At 35.6% G+C, this 16,134-nt stretch overlaps 1 protein-coding gene across 1 annotated transcript; it reads right to left on the bottom strand.

The window, feature by feature from the left end:
- Positions 1 to 12,639: 12,639 nt before the first annotated feature.
- On the bottom strand, positions 12,640 to 14,239 carry LOC126691195 (secreted RxLR effector protein 161-like). Its single transcript, XM_050386255.1, has 2 exons — positions 14,126 to 14,239; positions 12,640 to 13,215 (listed from the first exon to the last, which is right to left on the bottom strand). Exons 1-2 carry the CDS (start codon positions 14,237 to 14,239, stop codon positions 12,640 to 12,642), a joined length of 690 nt encoding a protein of 229 aa, XP_050242212.1.
- Positions 14,240 to 16,134: the final 1,895 nt, after the last annotated feature.

Raw genomic sequence — 16,134 nt, 5'->3', positions numbered from 1 at the left:
CTTTTCAATATAAACTAGTCGTGAACCTGCACGTTGCCTGCGATAATTATTTTTATGCTGGTTTTATTAATTTTTTTAAAAAAAATTAGACTAATTAATAAGGAGGAATGTATTTCGTAATCATATTTTTATTTATTATAAGAACAATAATAAATCATAAATATAAATTTTGTCGTACCAAAATGAAAACAATACAATTTTTCTCAAAAATTCAAAAGGCAAGTTAACGAAAATATTCATTATTTAATAAAATTTATTTATAACATTTTGTGAATCATTAAAAAAATATAAAATTTGGAAATTATTCTTTTAGTTTATTAAACTTTCTCAAACCTTATTTTTTTCTACTTACAATCCAAAACACTGAAAAACGTAAGTAAAAAAATTAACAAAACTTAACAATGATTAATTGGACAAATTAGGAAAACAATTTTTTGTTGATAATCTATTAAGGTTATTATCTTTGTTGAAATTGTAATTTCATCCACCAAAAACATATTATCAAAGAAAAAATTATTAGCAAAATTTATGAATTAAATTTCTATATATGCATTGTTATAAAATAATAATAATAATTAAAATAAATTGCAAAAGCTAAAATTTGTCACCCATCCAATATATTTCATTTGGCAAACATTTGCTTTTCTCTAACTAAATGGCATTATAGAATACTTCTAATACAACTATTAAAAATTCTTTGTCCACCACAAAAGATTAAAAAATAAATAAATAAATAAATAAAAATTAGTAAAGTCTCATAGTTTAACATCTAAATTGAGCTTTATAAAAAATCATGTCTTGTAATAGAATAAATATCAAATTATCCAAATTATGCTATGTAACAGAATAATATTATATTTTTATATGCTATATTTAATTATTTATAATGCAATAGGATAACATTTAACAGTAAAAAGAACAAAAACAAAATGAAAAACAAAATTAAATTGCATTCACCCAAAGTAGAGTTTTAAAGAATATAAAAAATTATCAACCTAAAGCAAAGACGCAGGAAAAAAAAAAATCCACCAAAAAATTGAGAGAGAGAGAGAGAGAGAATGAGCCTTTTTTTATGAGGGAAAACCATGCATAGAATGGAAGAAATAGTGACAGATATATGGTAAGAAAGTTTAAATAAAAAGAGACAAAAATAAAAGAAGATGAAGGGAAAGAAAAAGATTGATATTAATATAGAGAATAGTGGGGAGATTAAAAGGTCAGGGAGAGAGAAAGGTTAAAGAAGTCGCGGGAAGATGAAATGGTAAGGGAGGGAGAAAAGTTAGAGAAGTATAAATATTAAAAATATAAATTTTAAAAACAATTATAGGAAAATTGGAAAGAAAAAAGATAATGACATAAATGATGATGTGACTCAACGGGAGCGTAGTAATAATAAATGTTATGTTTCAGCTTTTAAATATATAAAGATAAATATATAGATATAGATTTACATTAAAAAAAAAAGTATATAAACTTTAGCTCATACATTCTTAACACAAATTGCATCCTCTAAGTTTGACTGATATTAATTTCAGTACTCTAACTTTGCTTTCATTCAATTGACTTCTAATTTCTTTAATAATCAAAAAAATCATTAAAACAATATTTTTCTCAAGTGAAAAAAAAATCTTTAAAATTGATAAAAATATTTATAGAATTTTAATGTGAGAATCAAGAACACGTCAAAGGATTCACAAGAAAGCACATTTATATTCTTGTGATTAATGAAATTGGTTCAAGATTTTGTGAACTCTAGATCATGAACACCAAAGTGTAGATTTAAGTACACAAGACATCAACACTAAGATACCTTGTGATTGCTCAATTCTTTCTAATATAAAATTTTATAACATGTATAGGGGATTGTCAGATATATTATAAAAATTTTATAAATTGAAGGCCCACTTTCTTTAATAACTTTACAAAGCCCAAGCCCACAAACCTAATCTAAAAAGCCTGGTATGTTGGGTTGGGTTGGTGGCACTAAAATCCCATAAGCCCTCTCTTTCTCTTTCCTTCAATAATATACCAGTCTCTTCAAAAATATACCGGTTTCTTATGGTCTGTTTGGATTGAGGGAAAGTAGAGTAGAATTGTCCCAAAATTAACCTATTTTTAGCCAACTCTATTTTACTCCCCTTCACTCCCCCTCCCTCCCCCCTCAATCTAAACAGACCCTTATAGATTGTGATTTGTGACATCAACTTAAATGAAATTTTCCCTCCACACTCTTACTTAAGACATCAATCACACTTTAATGTGTTTTAATATATATTCTCTTCCCTCTTAGAAAGATAAAAACTTTCAAACCTTCAAAGTTGTCATCGTTTTTGAATTTGGGGATTTACTCATCTAGAGATAATTTTCATGTAAAGCACGTCCTACATCAAGCTTGTTGTGGCGTAAGTCTAGCTATTTTCCTACTAGATGTACACTACTTTGTTCTATATAATATTAGCTTTCGAAGATCAAATATACAATACTCTATTTTTCTTTCACTCTCTATCTTATACTTATAACTTTCTCTTTAGGCATCTAAGATGAGTTCAAAACTCTATTGGTAAGTGCACACTAATAAAGTTGTTATTGTATCCTAAAGAGCAATCGCCTGAACCATCTACACTAACAAAGTCAATCTAATGGGGGCAAAATCGCTTCTTAAGGACTGTGAATTCAGTTATGTGCCTTAGTTCAAAAAATCCATAAATTTCTTCTTTAAATTCTACAGTTTATTTATGTATTGAACCATCTTTTGGTCTGCTTAGTACTGAATTTTGTATGCTATTACACTTGTTGATTTTGTTAAGTTAATTTAAGCAAATTCTTGTTTTACTATATTGATATACTATTGAAATTGATTTATAGTTTTATTAATTAATTTGAGCAATCTTCATACACTTTTCAACTAGTAATTGAAGGGAATATACCCGAAATCCGGATATAGTGGCAGCTCTATACTTTCTTTCTAGTGTAGCCATAATAAAATTTAAATTATACAAACTCTACTCCCACCAAGACTAAGGCCTCTTAAAATTAAGGAAAAAATTTCTATTTTAATCCCTATATTTTGGAGGCATTTTCATCTCAGCCCTTCTATTTTTATAATTTATAATTTTAATTTTAATTTTATAGAAATATAAGCTTCATTTTGATCATTGCATGTTTAATAATGTTTCGTTTTGGTCATTACTATTGTGGGTGAGAGATAATCAGCTAACCCAAGCCACGTTGGATGGAAGGTTAATATATGACAGCCCAATACAAGTAATTTATAGAGATGGGTTATTGAAGTCAACCTATTCAAGCCTTACTGGTTTGAATAAAATTAATAAGATTACGAGTAGTTTCTAGAAAGAAAGAAGAAAGTTTCTGATTTAGTTCTTCCTTGGGTTAGTCCAAGGTTCAATGGTTCATATATTCCTTGAGTTTCGGTTACAAGGTTTGCTCTTACAAGATACGGGTTATTCTCTAAATTTTTCTGTCCCCCTCTCCTTAGGAAATTTGGAGTGTATGCTAACCCTCCACTTGTACAACCACTGATCTTTATTTGGATGCTTGTCCTATCAGGGCTTCGCTAGAGGTGGTAAAATGTGTTGTAAGCTGTGAGGGAACTATTTAGGGGTCATTCTGCCATTAATGCGGCTAGCTAAGTTGGTGTAGTACATTGAATATGGAGATGATGGGTACTTTGCCTGGAAACTTCCCCTCTCCCTTACTTGCACATCTCTACTTTCTTCCTCGGTATTTTGTCTTTTGGTTCAGGTGGCCTATCTAAATCCTTTCAAGACTACTTGGGCTTCTCCGGCAATCGGCTTCTTCAATTTCAATACCTGGACTTTTATCAATGAACTGGGCTATAATTGATGAGGAGCTTGGCCTTCCTTCTCCTTAGGTCGAACCCACTTGGCAATGTTTTGTGTCCAAACCTTAACACCCCCCTCCCCCACTTAGCAGTCAAACGTTTATTTTTTTTCTTTTTCTATTTCTTTTCTCTTTGCTCTAACAAAGACGATTACTAGACCACTATTGCAGTCTCCACTCACCTAGTTGCCGCCAATTCAATTGCCTTTAAGGAAAGTAGCGTGGAGCTTCAGAGAATTGTGACTGGTACTAATATGTATTTTCATTTTAAAAAAAATGGTTTATTGCGAGAGAAACGAGTTTGTTTGGATAGGATCTACAAGGAAGAATGAAAAAAAAATAGTCACACCTACATTATACCTACTAGGACTAACCTAGTAACAATTGTGGTTCTTTGTAGTTATTAATAAAATTTGGATTAACTAATATGATCAACCTAGCACACACCCACATAACACATACTCGATCAATATCAAATCAACTTGGGGATCAAAATTTATCAATTTGTAATTTTTTATGTTCATATATGTGTGTGTTGGGTTGCCAAAAAAATACTAAATGAAAAGAAAAGAAATTTGGATAGATTTCTTTTTAAAATTTACTTTTTCTGTTTTTAGACCCCTTAAAACACAACCAGATTAACCTAATTAATTAGCCAAGTGATTACTTAGTCAAATTATCAAATCTAGATTAACACAAATATATCATATCATTGTAAAGTGTGGAAAATAAAGAACACAACAATATGATAACCTAGGAAAACCAAACTGGTAAAAATCTAGGGAGGATTTAACCTAGGTATCCTCAAGGTAAACCGAATCCACTATGAAATAATTGAAGTTTACACAATAGCGACTTAGACCACTAATATCCTATTGCTACCTCGAGTAAGAAACTTATTACCACGACCACATAACAGCTCTGAGTCCATAAACTACTTCTTTCTTGGATTCCAAGCAAGTACAAGCACTCCTGCTTGTATATCTTTAAGCTCTTGAATCTACAACTGAATTGATCACCAAGCTCTCGACATCAATCTTGAGATTGGAAACCCTAAGTGTATGTGAAGTCAAACACCTCTAGATCTCACAAAAGATTCACAAACACAGCATATAAACCCATATCTAAATGTGGCTAGGGTTCTCCCTTTTATACTTTAAGACAAAACATAAAACCCTACACGTCAAATCGGGCTTGGGCTGAGTTGGAAAACTCTGCAGAAAATCTATCTGCACGAGTTTCAATCAATCGAGTCTAATTTTCAATCGATCGAGCTAGGAAGATTTACACAGTAAATCCTACAGAACACTCGATTCCAACTTTACATATTAACACAATTTGAGCAAGTCTAAAACAAGATTAAAATGTTTTGATCATGGTTTGCTAACATTACAAATTAAAGTTCTAATGCATTAGTTCCTAATTCCTTAAAACCTAACAAACTTCCCCTTTGGCAATCCGTGACAAAATACAAACTAAACAAAGTGCTCAAAGTTTTAAAAAAATAGCCCAATATAAAACTTTGCCCAATAAAAAAAATTTAACCTAACTACTATATATCAATTGCAAGTGTAGACAGCAGCATAACTGAATCAACCTGTATATTCCTATAACACTTAACAAACACATAAATACATGTGTGGAAAATACAAGTAAAACAAAATAAATTCTTGATTTCACATAACATAAACTATAAGACATATATCATGAATAACCTCATAAATATAAATCAATAATCAATGTAGCACAATGTGAAACAAGAAACATATATAAATACATCATAGTATCTCCCCCTATCATGGACAACCTAATCAAACACAAAAATACATCATGAGCCAAAAATGGAAATACAGAATGAAGCACCTAAATACAATCTAAAAGCTCTATAGCTCCAGAACATCAAAAATCTCCCCTAACAACAAAATCTGCCCTACATATGGACTCCCCCTTTTTGTGACGAATTGCCAAAGGGCACTCACTCATCATCAAAAAAAGGTGGTGGAGGCGACTGTCCAAACCACTCCAAATCTACTCGCAAGGCACGAAGCTCATCAAGCATGTCTACCAAAAGTTGACCATGAGCCGCCTGACAGTCATGACAGTCTCCAATGTATGAGGAATGTCTGAATCATCCGAAGTAGAAGGTGGGGGAACAGCAGTAGCAGCAACAAGAGGATCGACAGATGCCTCAACAGAAGTATCACCTGTAAAGGAAGAAGGAAGAGGTGCAACACCAGAAGACTCAACCCTAGGGTGTTTAGAGCTTGCTCTTATCTGAGCAGCCCTCTGCCTAAGAAAGGTGGCACTGATAGGAGCTATGATATGAATGGGCTCAAATGCAGGAAACTACTCTAATCCTAAATGCAAAAGAATCCAATGAATGAAAACTGGAAAGAAAAGAGCATGAGCAATAAAACTACTCCTATGAACCTCAATCAAAGAACGAATAAAAAGATGAGGAAAACTCATAGAAGCAACTGTGACAAGGGCATACAAAAATACACATCTCTCCGAAGGAATGGTATGCGGATGAGAGATAGGCCAGATCGAATGGCAAGAAATCCAAAAGAAAAGATAGTCAATCTCGGTCAACTCATGAGAAGTGATCCGAGGATCAGAACCCCACTGCATAGAAGTACCAGTGATGACATGATGTCATCAAGGGATGGAGAATCATCGTACGAATAAACAGGATGCTGGACCAATGGCACCCTAAAAGCATCAACTACTACTGGAGGAGTAATGGTGTACACATCACCCCGTATCCAACTTCTCACAAGAGTGTTGGAATCATAGGAATGGACAGAGAGGTTTGAGTAGAACTCTCTGATCAAGGTAGTCGAAGGAGGAAGATCAACATCCAACAAAGGTAAAAAGCCCCTACGGTCAAAGTTTCTCCTAATCTCACCATCTAACTCGTCTAACAAAACCTTCCTCTTAGCCCAAACATTCCTACGAAGGTTCAGCTTCTCATATGCTTCCTGGTTTTTCTCACTCAAGAACCTCTCATTATCAAAGGTAGGGGAAGAAGTAGAGGTGGAGGTCCTATGGGCTGTAGCCTTCCTAACCATTATACTAAGGATCAAAAGGACAGAAACAAAAGAGATTGAAAAAAAAAAAAAAAAAAAAAAAAAAAAAACAGAAAAACCAAGGGCAGACTGCAAGTTAGTACAGAAATATATAGAAATAATTGTAAGGACACAATTTGTAACGATCCACAAAATAATGTTGGGTTCACACATTAGGGGCCCAAACAATATAATTTGTAGAGCGTGGGCTTGAAAAGGTTAGGCCTTGGTCACCAGACAGCGGTTAGTCGTGGTTTATATGGAAATTTATACAAGGGTGAACCTGGCATGTCTAGCAAAACCTTCTTCTGGTGCGGCCTGAGTGATTCTGGTCTTAAGACCTCGTCCGAGGAGCTTAATGTTCTTCTCATTCTCCTTTTTTTGGGACTTCTTGGTCTGGGAGACTAGTCCCCCTCTCAATTGGTTCTCTTTCCCTTTTATACTAGCATTTACCCTCCTTCCAATGTCCACGTGTAAGTTCCACTTTCTGGGGTGGAGACTTGTCCTATCAGCCTACACCTAGAATGGTTGGGGGTGGTTGTAAAAGCTAAATAGTATGGTGAAGAGTATGGACCTGTCAGACGCAGAGTTCTTTATTACAATATTGGCAGCTTTTTCACTTGTCCTGCCCCTGCACTGAGCTCGTCCTTTCATTTAGACGTTCTGTGGGGTGCCGAGCATAAAATCGTCCTCGGCCTTATCCTTAGGCTTTTTTTGGACTTTCATTATGCGTCCTCGGCAATAGTTCTCCTCGGCTTAAGCCTTGGGCCTTAATGTAAAGCGGGCCAGGGTTGCAAATTCTTTGGCCCCACAATAGCCCCTCAAAATCCTACTGCCCGACCTCTTGGTTGGGGAGGAGGGTTTTGGTGATGTCGGGCCTACATTATGGCTTGCCCAGCTTTACCCTTCATTAATATCGGTGTCTCTTCATTTGCCTGGGAGTTGCGCCTGATTATGAGACATTCCTTTTAGGTTTACTCACACTATGTCTTCGTCGTTTCATTGCTCGAGGTGTGTCTTTAATATGTCCTCTTTACGAGGCTACCCAAATCCTATGGTTGCAGACGGTGTTGGGAGTTGAGTAAAAACTGTCTCTTCTATAGCACTTCTTAGAAATCCGCGTAGATTAAATGCCGCCAACTTGCCCTCTATATAAGAAGCAAGGTAGGAGGTTATTCCCTTTACGTACAAACCCTTCAGCCCTTTCAAATTCCTAATCCTTCAGCTGTGCTTAAGGTTTTCATTGCCAGTGCAATTAAACCTTAGAAAGTGATATGTTTGAGGCACGAATGGGGGTGAAGGAACCACACCCGCTCCAGAAGCACTGGGTCCTTCTGAGACTCAAGATGGCACGGTCAGGGCAGGGGAGACAGAGACTCAAGACAGCTCTTTGCTTTCACAAGGTGGGAGCGATGCCTCCACCTCTTTCAATCAAAATCCGAAGCAGGTGCTGGTCACGTCAAATTTTTGGTGCAACAGCAATGGGATTTCTCGTCATCAGCACCATCTGCTCTATCTCGAGCTCTGCTAATATGGCACCTTCGTGTTAGGAGTCAGAGCTGATGCAGGGATTAAGCATCCATACTTCCTCCTCTCTTCCTTCACTGATGCCTCTTTCTGCCTCTACTTCTTCTTCTTTCCCATCACCGGGGCCATCGTGGTGTTTCTACTTCTTCTTCTACTTCTTCTTCTCTTCCATCAGCAGGGCCATCCCTTCATGTATAATCTCTACTAGAGCAGAGTTTTTGAAGGATTTATCTCTTCCTTGTATCTTTTTCTTTTTGCTTCTGTAGTTAGCTTTTGGTATAGGCTTAATTAAGCCCTTCATTGTACGCTGTACTATTTCTTTGTCTTAATAAAAGATGATTCTGTTTTATTCTACATACTCTTTCTTTTTCTTTTTTTTGCAGTAATTAATTTGTGAATGGATGTATTTCATGTGTATTTTTTGAACAATACTTAGGGCAAAAACCCTTGTGACAAAAAGCTATTATTTTGAACTTATTGAGACTATCAAGCATAATAATACCAACCTATAATAGATTAAACATACGAGACTAACTGAGTTAACAGTTGAATGCTCTGTATTGCACGTAAGGTAGTCATCCGAGAATGAGTAACCCAAAATAAACCATCCGAGAGGGTTGCTGAGTACTAGGGAGCTTTGGCCACGTTCTTGGTAATATATGGCCTTAATCCTTTTTGGCATCTAATCCGAGGACCGAGGTATGGCTATACCGGGCCTAAACACTCATTTGCATTAGTTCCCTTAGAATTGAGGATCCGAGGATAAACCGGGACTTCCATTCGGTCTAGGACTTAACCCAATTTTTAATGGGTAACCTCTCCATGGGTCAGAGTCCGAGGACCATACAATGCCTTAGTTCTGTCCAAAACTTATTATTTTTCATTTAAGTAGTTGTTTTCCCCATAGGCTTGAGTCTGAGGACCATACAATGCCTTGGTTCTATCCAAAACTTATTATTTTTCATTTAAGTAGTTGGTTTCCCCATAGGCTTGAGTCCAAGGACCATACAATACCTTGGTTCTGTCCAAAACTTATTATTTTTCATTTAAATAGTTGGTTTCCCCATAGGCTTGAGTTCGAGGACCATACAATGCCTTGGTTCTGTCCAAAACTTAGAAGCCCCTAGAACTGTCCTTTTCACTAGTGCTTCGATGCATAACCCATAGTAAACTTTATACTAGGGCAACAACACCAGGCCGCTGGAAGTAATGGAGGGGCTTTCGCAGGCCCTGGGTTGACAGGAGCTCAACCCACCGTCTGTGCCACCGCACAAGCCTTCCCACAGACGACGCCAATTGTAAGAACACAATTTGTAACGACCCACAAAATAATGTTGGGCTCGCACTTTAAGGGCCCAAACAATATAATTTGTAGAGCGTGGGCTTGAAAAGGCTAGGCCTTGGTCACTAGACAGCGGTTAGTCGTGGTTTATATGGAAATTTATACGAGGGTGAACCTGGCGTGTCTAGCAAAACCTTCTTCTAGTGCGGCCTGAGTGATTCTGGTCCTTAGACCTCATCCGAGGAGCTTAGTGTTCTTCTCATTCTCCTTTTTTGGGACTTCTTGGTCTGGGAGACCAGTCCCCCTCTCAATTGGTTCTCTTTCCCTTTTATACTAGCATTTACTCTCCTTCCAAAGTCCACATGTAAGTTCCACTTTCTGGGGTGGAGACTTGTCCTATCAGCCCATACCTAGAGTGGTTGGGGGTGGTTGTAAAAACTAAATAGCATGGTGAAGAGCATAGACCTGTCAGACGCAGAGTTCTTTATTACAGTATTGGCAACTTTTTCACTTGTCCTGCCCCTGCACTGAGGTCGTCCTTTCATTTAGGCGTTTTGTGGGGTGCCGAGCATAAGATCGTCCTCAGCCATATCCTTAGGCCTTTTTTGGACTTTCATTATGCGTCCTCGGCAATAGTTCTCCTCGGCTTAGGCCTTGGGCCCTAATGTAAAGCGAGCCAGGGTTACAAAATCTCTAACCCCACAATAATAATTCTATATGATGCATGAACAAAATCAACACATGATACATGCTCTAATGCAGTGAGAATAAGTTTAATTGCACTTTAAAGTCACAAAATTGGCTTGAGCATAGAGTTTAAATAAAAAAATCCCAAATTTGATAACCCACTTTCAAAAATCCAATAAATTGACCAAATTGATCATTACACAAGATAGAAAACATAAAATAATGATCAAAGCAAACAATCTTTCAAGCCAATTTCATCAAATTAAGCTCAAATGAACAAAATCCCCAAATCGGGTAGTTTCAAGCCCTAGAAAATCCAATTTTTCCAAAATCATCAAATTGATCAAATTAATCCACAAAGATCAATTTTATATTGTACCACAACAAAAACCCATTGATCAATTTCCAAAGAAAAGGCTTAAATCAACAAAAATCCCAAAATTTCATAGGTTCGAAATTATCCCCAAAATGCATGAAACATGAAAATAAATGAATAAGGAGGGGCAAAAAGGTCTTACCGGCCTTAGAAGACAAAAACCTTGCAACATTTTTGAGGGAAAAGGACAAAAATTGAGCTTTGAATCTTAGATCGATCGAGTAGAGAGAGAAATAGCTTTGAAAGTTTGAAAAAGTGTTTGAACACATGAAAAGCTAAAGGTTTTTACAAAAACTCTCCATGCCATTTTCAATTGATTGAAAATTAGATTCAATCGATCGAAAATGCCTTTGATTGATCCAGAACCAATCGAGCAGTGATTGAAATGGGCAAATTCAAACCAAAATTTTAATCGCATTTTCGATCAATCGAGAAACAAATTTGATCAATCGAAAATCTGGAAAACACAATTTTTTGAAAAACAAAGCAAGTTTATGCAAAAACTCCTCAAAGCATAATATTTTATGAATAAATTGCATGAGTATGAGATGAAATGCTCTTCAAAAACACTTGTATTGAGACCAGATTTCCCAAAAATAAGATTTTCAATCAATTATTCTTAAATTCTCAAACTTCAAATACATTTTGCATTAAAAACAAGGAATTTTCAATCTTGGATGGCCAAAACAGAATCACACAAAATAACTTGTACAAAGTTTAGCAAAAAGTAACTTGTGTAGTGTGTGCAACTAGCAAAAACTTGAGATACATGTGAGATAATATGTGAATAGTAAGCAATCACAATTTCTACAAAATTCATCACATAAATTTGAGAGAGACTATCACCTAAAAAGTCACATCATATAACTCCCATATCTCCTAGAAAACAAGCTTGCAATCATGTAAGTTTCTTGTTTTGCCTCATAATGTACATACCAATTTTATTTGATTAGAAACTTATTGAAATAGCCAAGATAATGTACACACCAATTTTAATTGATTGAATTTATTATCGACCAACAATGTACACACCAATTTTGGCATTTAAAATGAGGCTACACCTTATATTCTTTTTGTGCATATGCTACACTTTCTTGAGCACAAAATCTTATAATATACACTAAGGTATTCATGATTGGCTAGTAAACAGTGGCGAGATGATTATTATGCTTTTCTCAATAAGATCAAGTCCTACAATCAAAGGCATGTGACGTCAAGATCAAGACAAAGTGATCAAAAACTATAAACATCTTCCCACACAACATGCACTACAAAACTCAAACTAGTAAAGTGCAATAAATAAGCTCATCAAAGCTAAATAAGGTACATACACATGTTATATAAAAATAAATTGGTCAACCTTGATTTCAAATCCAAGACAATTAATGTAAACACATTTTGCTTCCTTTTCTTTTTTTTCTTTTTTCTTTTTTTTTTTTTTTTGAAAAGAAATAACAAAAACAATCTAGAATGAAATGTATGAATGTTATGCAATGCAAATCCTAGAAAAACAAAGAAAACAAAAGCAACAAATAAGAATGGTCACAAAGAGTAGAGCGATGAAGCACAAGGACTAAACAAGTCAAAGAAGATTAGGGACACAAAATCACACCAATTACTTGACGAAGTGTCTCAAACTTACTTCTATCAAGAGGTTTGGTGAAGATGTCAACATTTTGACGTTTAGTAAGGATATACTCAAGAGCCACAATATTTCTTTCAACAAGATCCCTAATAAAGTGATATCTAATCTCTATATGTTTAGTCTTAGAGTGTTGAACAAGGTTCTTAGAGATATCAATAGCACTAGAATTATCACAATAAATAACCATGGTATCTTATGATATCTTATAATCACTCAACAGCTTTTTCATCCAAAGAAGCTGTGAACAACAACTTCCAGCAGCAATATATTCTGCCTTTGCAGTAGACAAAGACACAAAATTTTGCTTTTTACTCATCCAAGCAACAAGATTGGCTCCTACATAAAAACACCCACCAGTGGTACTTTTTCTATCATCGACATTGCCAGCCCAATCAGAATCAGAAAATCCAGCAAGAGACAAATTTGACTCTTTGCTATAAAACAATCCATAATCAGAAGTTCCACGAAAATATTTTATGATTCTTTTAACAGCATTCAAATGTGAAACCTTAGGATTAGATTGAAACCTAGAACATACACCAACACTAAATGCAATACCAGGCCGACTTGTAGTTAAATACAAAAGACAACCAATCATGCTTCTATATAATGTAACATTAACAGACTCACCCGACGAGTCATTGGTTAATTTTGCATTTGTAGCCATTGGTGTTCTAGCATATGCAGACTTGTCAAGTCCAAATCTCTTGACTAGATTTCTAGCATACTTTGCTTGGTTGATGTAGAATCCAGAATTCGTTTGCTTCACCTGTAATCCCAAAAAAATAAGTTAGTTCACCAACCATACTCATTTCGAACATTGCCTTCATTTCATTTGCAAAATATTAAGCAAGAGAATCATTAGTAGCACCAAAAATAATATCATCAACATAAATTTGAGCTACAACAAAATAATTCTTATCTTTTCGTATGGAGAGAGTAGTATCTACAAATCCCTTTTTGAATCCATGCTCAGTGAGATATGCAGTCTATCCATCATACCAAGCCCTGGGAGCTTGCTTCAAATCATAGAGGGCTCTCTTCAACTTGTAGACATCATCTAGTCTGTGAGGATCAACAAAACCCTTTGGTTGTTCAACATATACCTCTTCTTGCAACATTTCATTCAAGAAAGCACTCTTGACATCCATTTGATACAACTTGAAATTCAGATGACTTGCTATGGCCAAAAGTATCCTAATGGATTCCAGTCTTGCTACCAGTGCAAAAGTCTCATCAAAATCAATCTCATCCACTTATGTGTACCCTTGAGCAATAAGTCTTGATTTATTTCTAATAACTGTACCATGTTCATCTGACTTGCTCTTAAAAATCTACTTAGTTCCAATCATATTTACTCCCTTTGGTCTAGGAACTAATTCCCACATATCATTCCGAACAAATTGATGAAGTTTTTCATACATGGAATTAACCCAATCAGCATCTTGAAGTGCTTCATCCACCTTTTTCGGTTCAAATTAGGATAGATAGCATAAGTGAGTAATTACATTCAAGGTTTTGGATCTCAATCTCATGTTATCATTTAGACTACCCAATATATTTGTGGCACGGTGATTCAACTTAACTCTAGAAGATGGACCTTTGACTAGAGATGTGGAGGTACCTTTCTGTTCTGACGGAGGACTAAGCTCACTTTGTTCTTGTTAAGTTTCATGAACCGGCGTTGATGGTTTTGAACTTGATGGTACTGAAACTGTATCATTCAACAACAGCAGCTCTTCCTCACTATGCTTCCCCACATAATCATTAGGAAGTGAATCATCAACTTCCATAATCTTTTCTTAAACTAGAGAACTATTTTCTAAAGACTTTCAAAACTTAATTCATCATTGATCATAACATTGGAAGACTTCATGACTATTTTGGTTCTTAGATTGTACACTCTATATGCTCTACTAGTGGAGGAGTATCCTAGAAAGTATCCCTTGTCATTCTTTACATCAAACTTTTCTAGGTTCTCTCTATCACGTAGAATGTAACAGTTATTGCCAAATATCCGGAAATATTTGACAACAGGCTTCTTTCCTCTCCGGAGTTCATAGGGAGTTTGCTTGGAATCAAGTTTGAAATACACTCGGTTAAGTGTATGGTAAGCAGTGTTAACTGCTTCCCCCTAGAAGGATTTGGGCATCTTTTTATTATGTAGCATGACACATGTCATCTCTTGAACAACCCTATTCTTCTGTTCCACTATTCCATTCTATTGTGGTGTCTTGGGTGATGAGAACTCTTGATGTGTGCCTTGATCATTGCAGAAGATAGCCAGTTTTGTGTTTTCAAATTCTCTTCCATGATCACTTCTGATTCTGGTTATCACAGTACCTTTCTCAACTTGCAATTTCTTGCACAAATGTATCATCTTCTCAGGAGCCTCAGCTTTGTCTCTCAAAAGCACAACCCATGTATATCTAGTAAAATCATCTACAACAATTAGAATATACATCTTTCCACCTAAACTCTGAACTCTAGCAGGACTCATGAGATCAATGTGCAAGAACTCAAGAGGTCTGGAAGTTTGAACTTCAGTTATAGACGGATGCTTGGACTTCACTTGTTTAGCCATCTAACATGCTCTACATATGCACTTTTCTATCTTCTCAAATTTGATCAAATCAATAACTGCATCACACTTGGAAATCTTCTCTAATTGCTTGTGACTTGCATGTCCCAACTGTTGATGCCATAAGTCAACTTGATTGATCTTTGCACTAAAACACTTGTTGCTTATACTCGGTGTTATACCATAACAACTGTCAGCTGTCCTTACACCAATACACATATAGTCACCTCCTCCATCAAGTACCTCACATTCATACTTGGTGAAGAGAACATTCAATCCATTATCACAAATCTGACTAATGCTGAGTAAGTTAGCCTTCAACCCATCAACATACTAGACATCTTCAAAAACCGGCAACCCTAGAATGTACACAGTTCTAATGCCTCTGATCACAGATTTGCTTCCATCTCCAAACGTGACTGTCACAATCTTTCCTTCAAAGAGTTTCTTGAACAAAGCTTTATTTCTTGTCATATGCCTGGAACAACCACTATCCAAATACCAAAGACAAGAATCACGTGCCTTTAAAGCGGTTAAAGCAGTATAATACAAATAATTATCATCACAAGTAATTATACTAAGATGCTCAAGGAAAGATTTAACAAAAGTAACAAGAGACAAAAACAACAAGTAGACAAGTTGGCATATTAGCAATAAGATCTTTCAAGAATCCATGACAACAGGGGTCAAGGATCAACTCTTAGATCAAAAGATCTAAAAACACAAGAGCTAACCTGCTCTAATACCATTTGTTCGTTTTTAGACCCCTTAAAACACAACCAGATTAACCTAGTTAATTAGCCAAGTGATTACTTAGTCAAATTATCAAATCTAGGTTAACACAAATATATCATATCATTATAGAGTGCGGAAAATAAAGAACACAACAATATGATAACCCAGAAAAACCAAACCGGTAAAAACCTGAGGAGGATTTAACCTAGCTATACTTAAGATAAACCAAATCCACTATGAAAGAATTGAAGTTTACACAATAACGACTTAGACCACTAATATCCTATTGCTACCTTGAGTAGGAAACTTACTACCACGACCACGTGACAGCTTCGAGTCCATGGACTACTTCTTTCTTGGATTATCAGCAAG

The sequence above is a fragment of the Quercus robur genome, chromosome 7 (genome assembly GCF_932294415.1).
Source record: "Quercus robur chromosome 7, dhQueRobu3.1, whole genome shotgun sequence".
Taxonomy (NCBI): domain Eukaryota; kingdom Viridiplantae; phylum Streptophyta; class Magnoliopsida; order Fagales; family Fagaceae; genus Quercus; species Quercus robur.
Note: the sequence above shows the minus strand (reverse complement) of the source record. Positions and strands in the feature narration are given on the sequence as shown.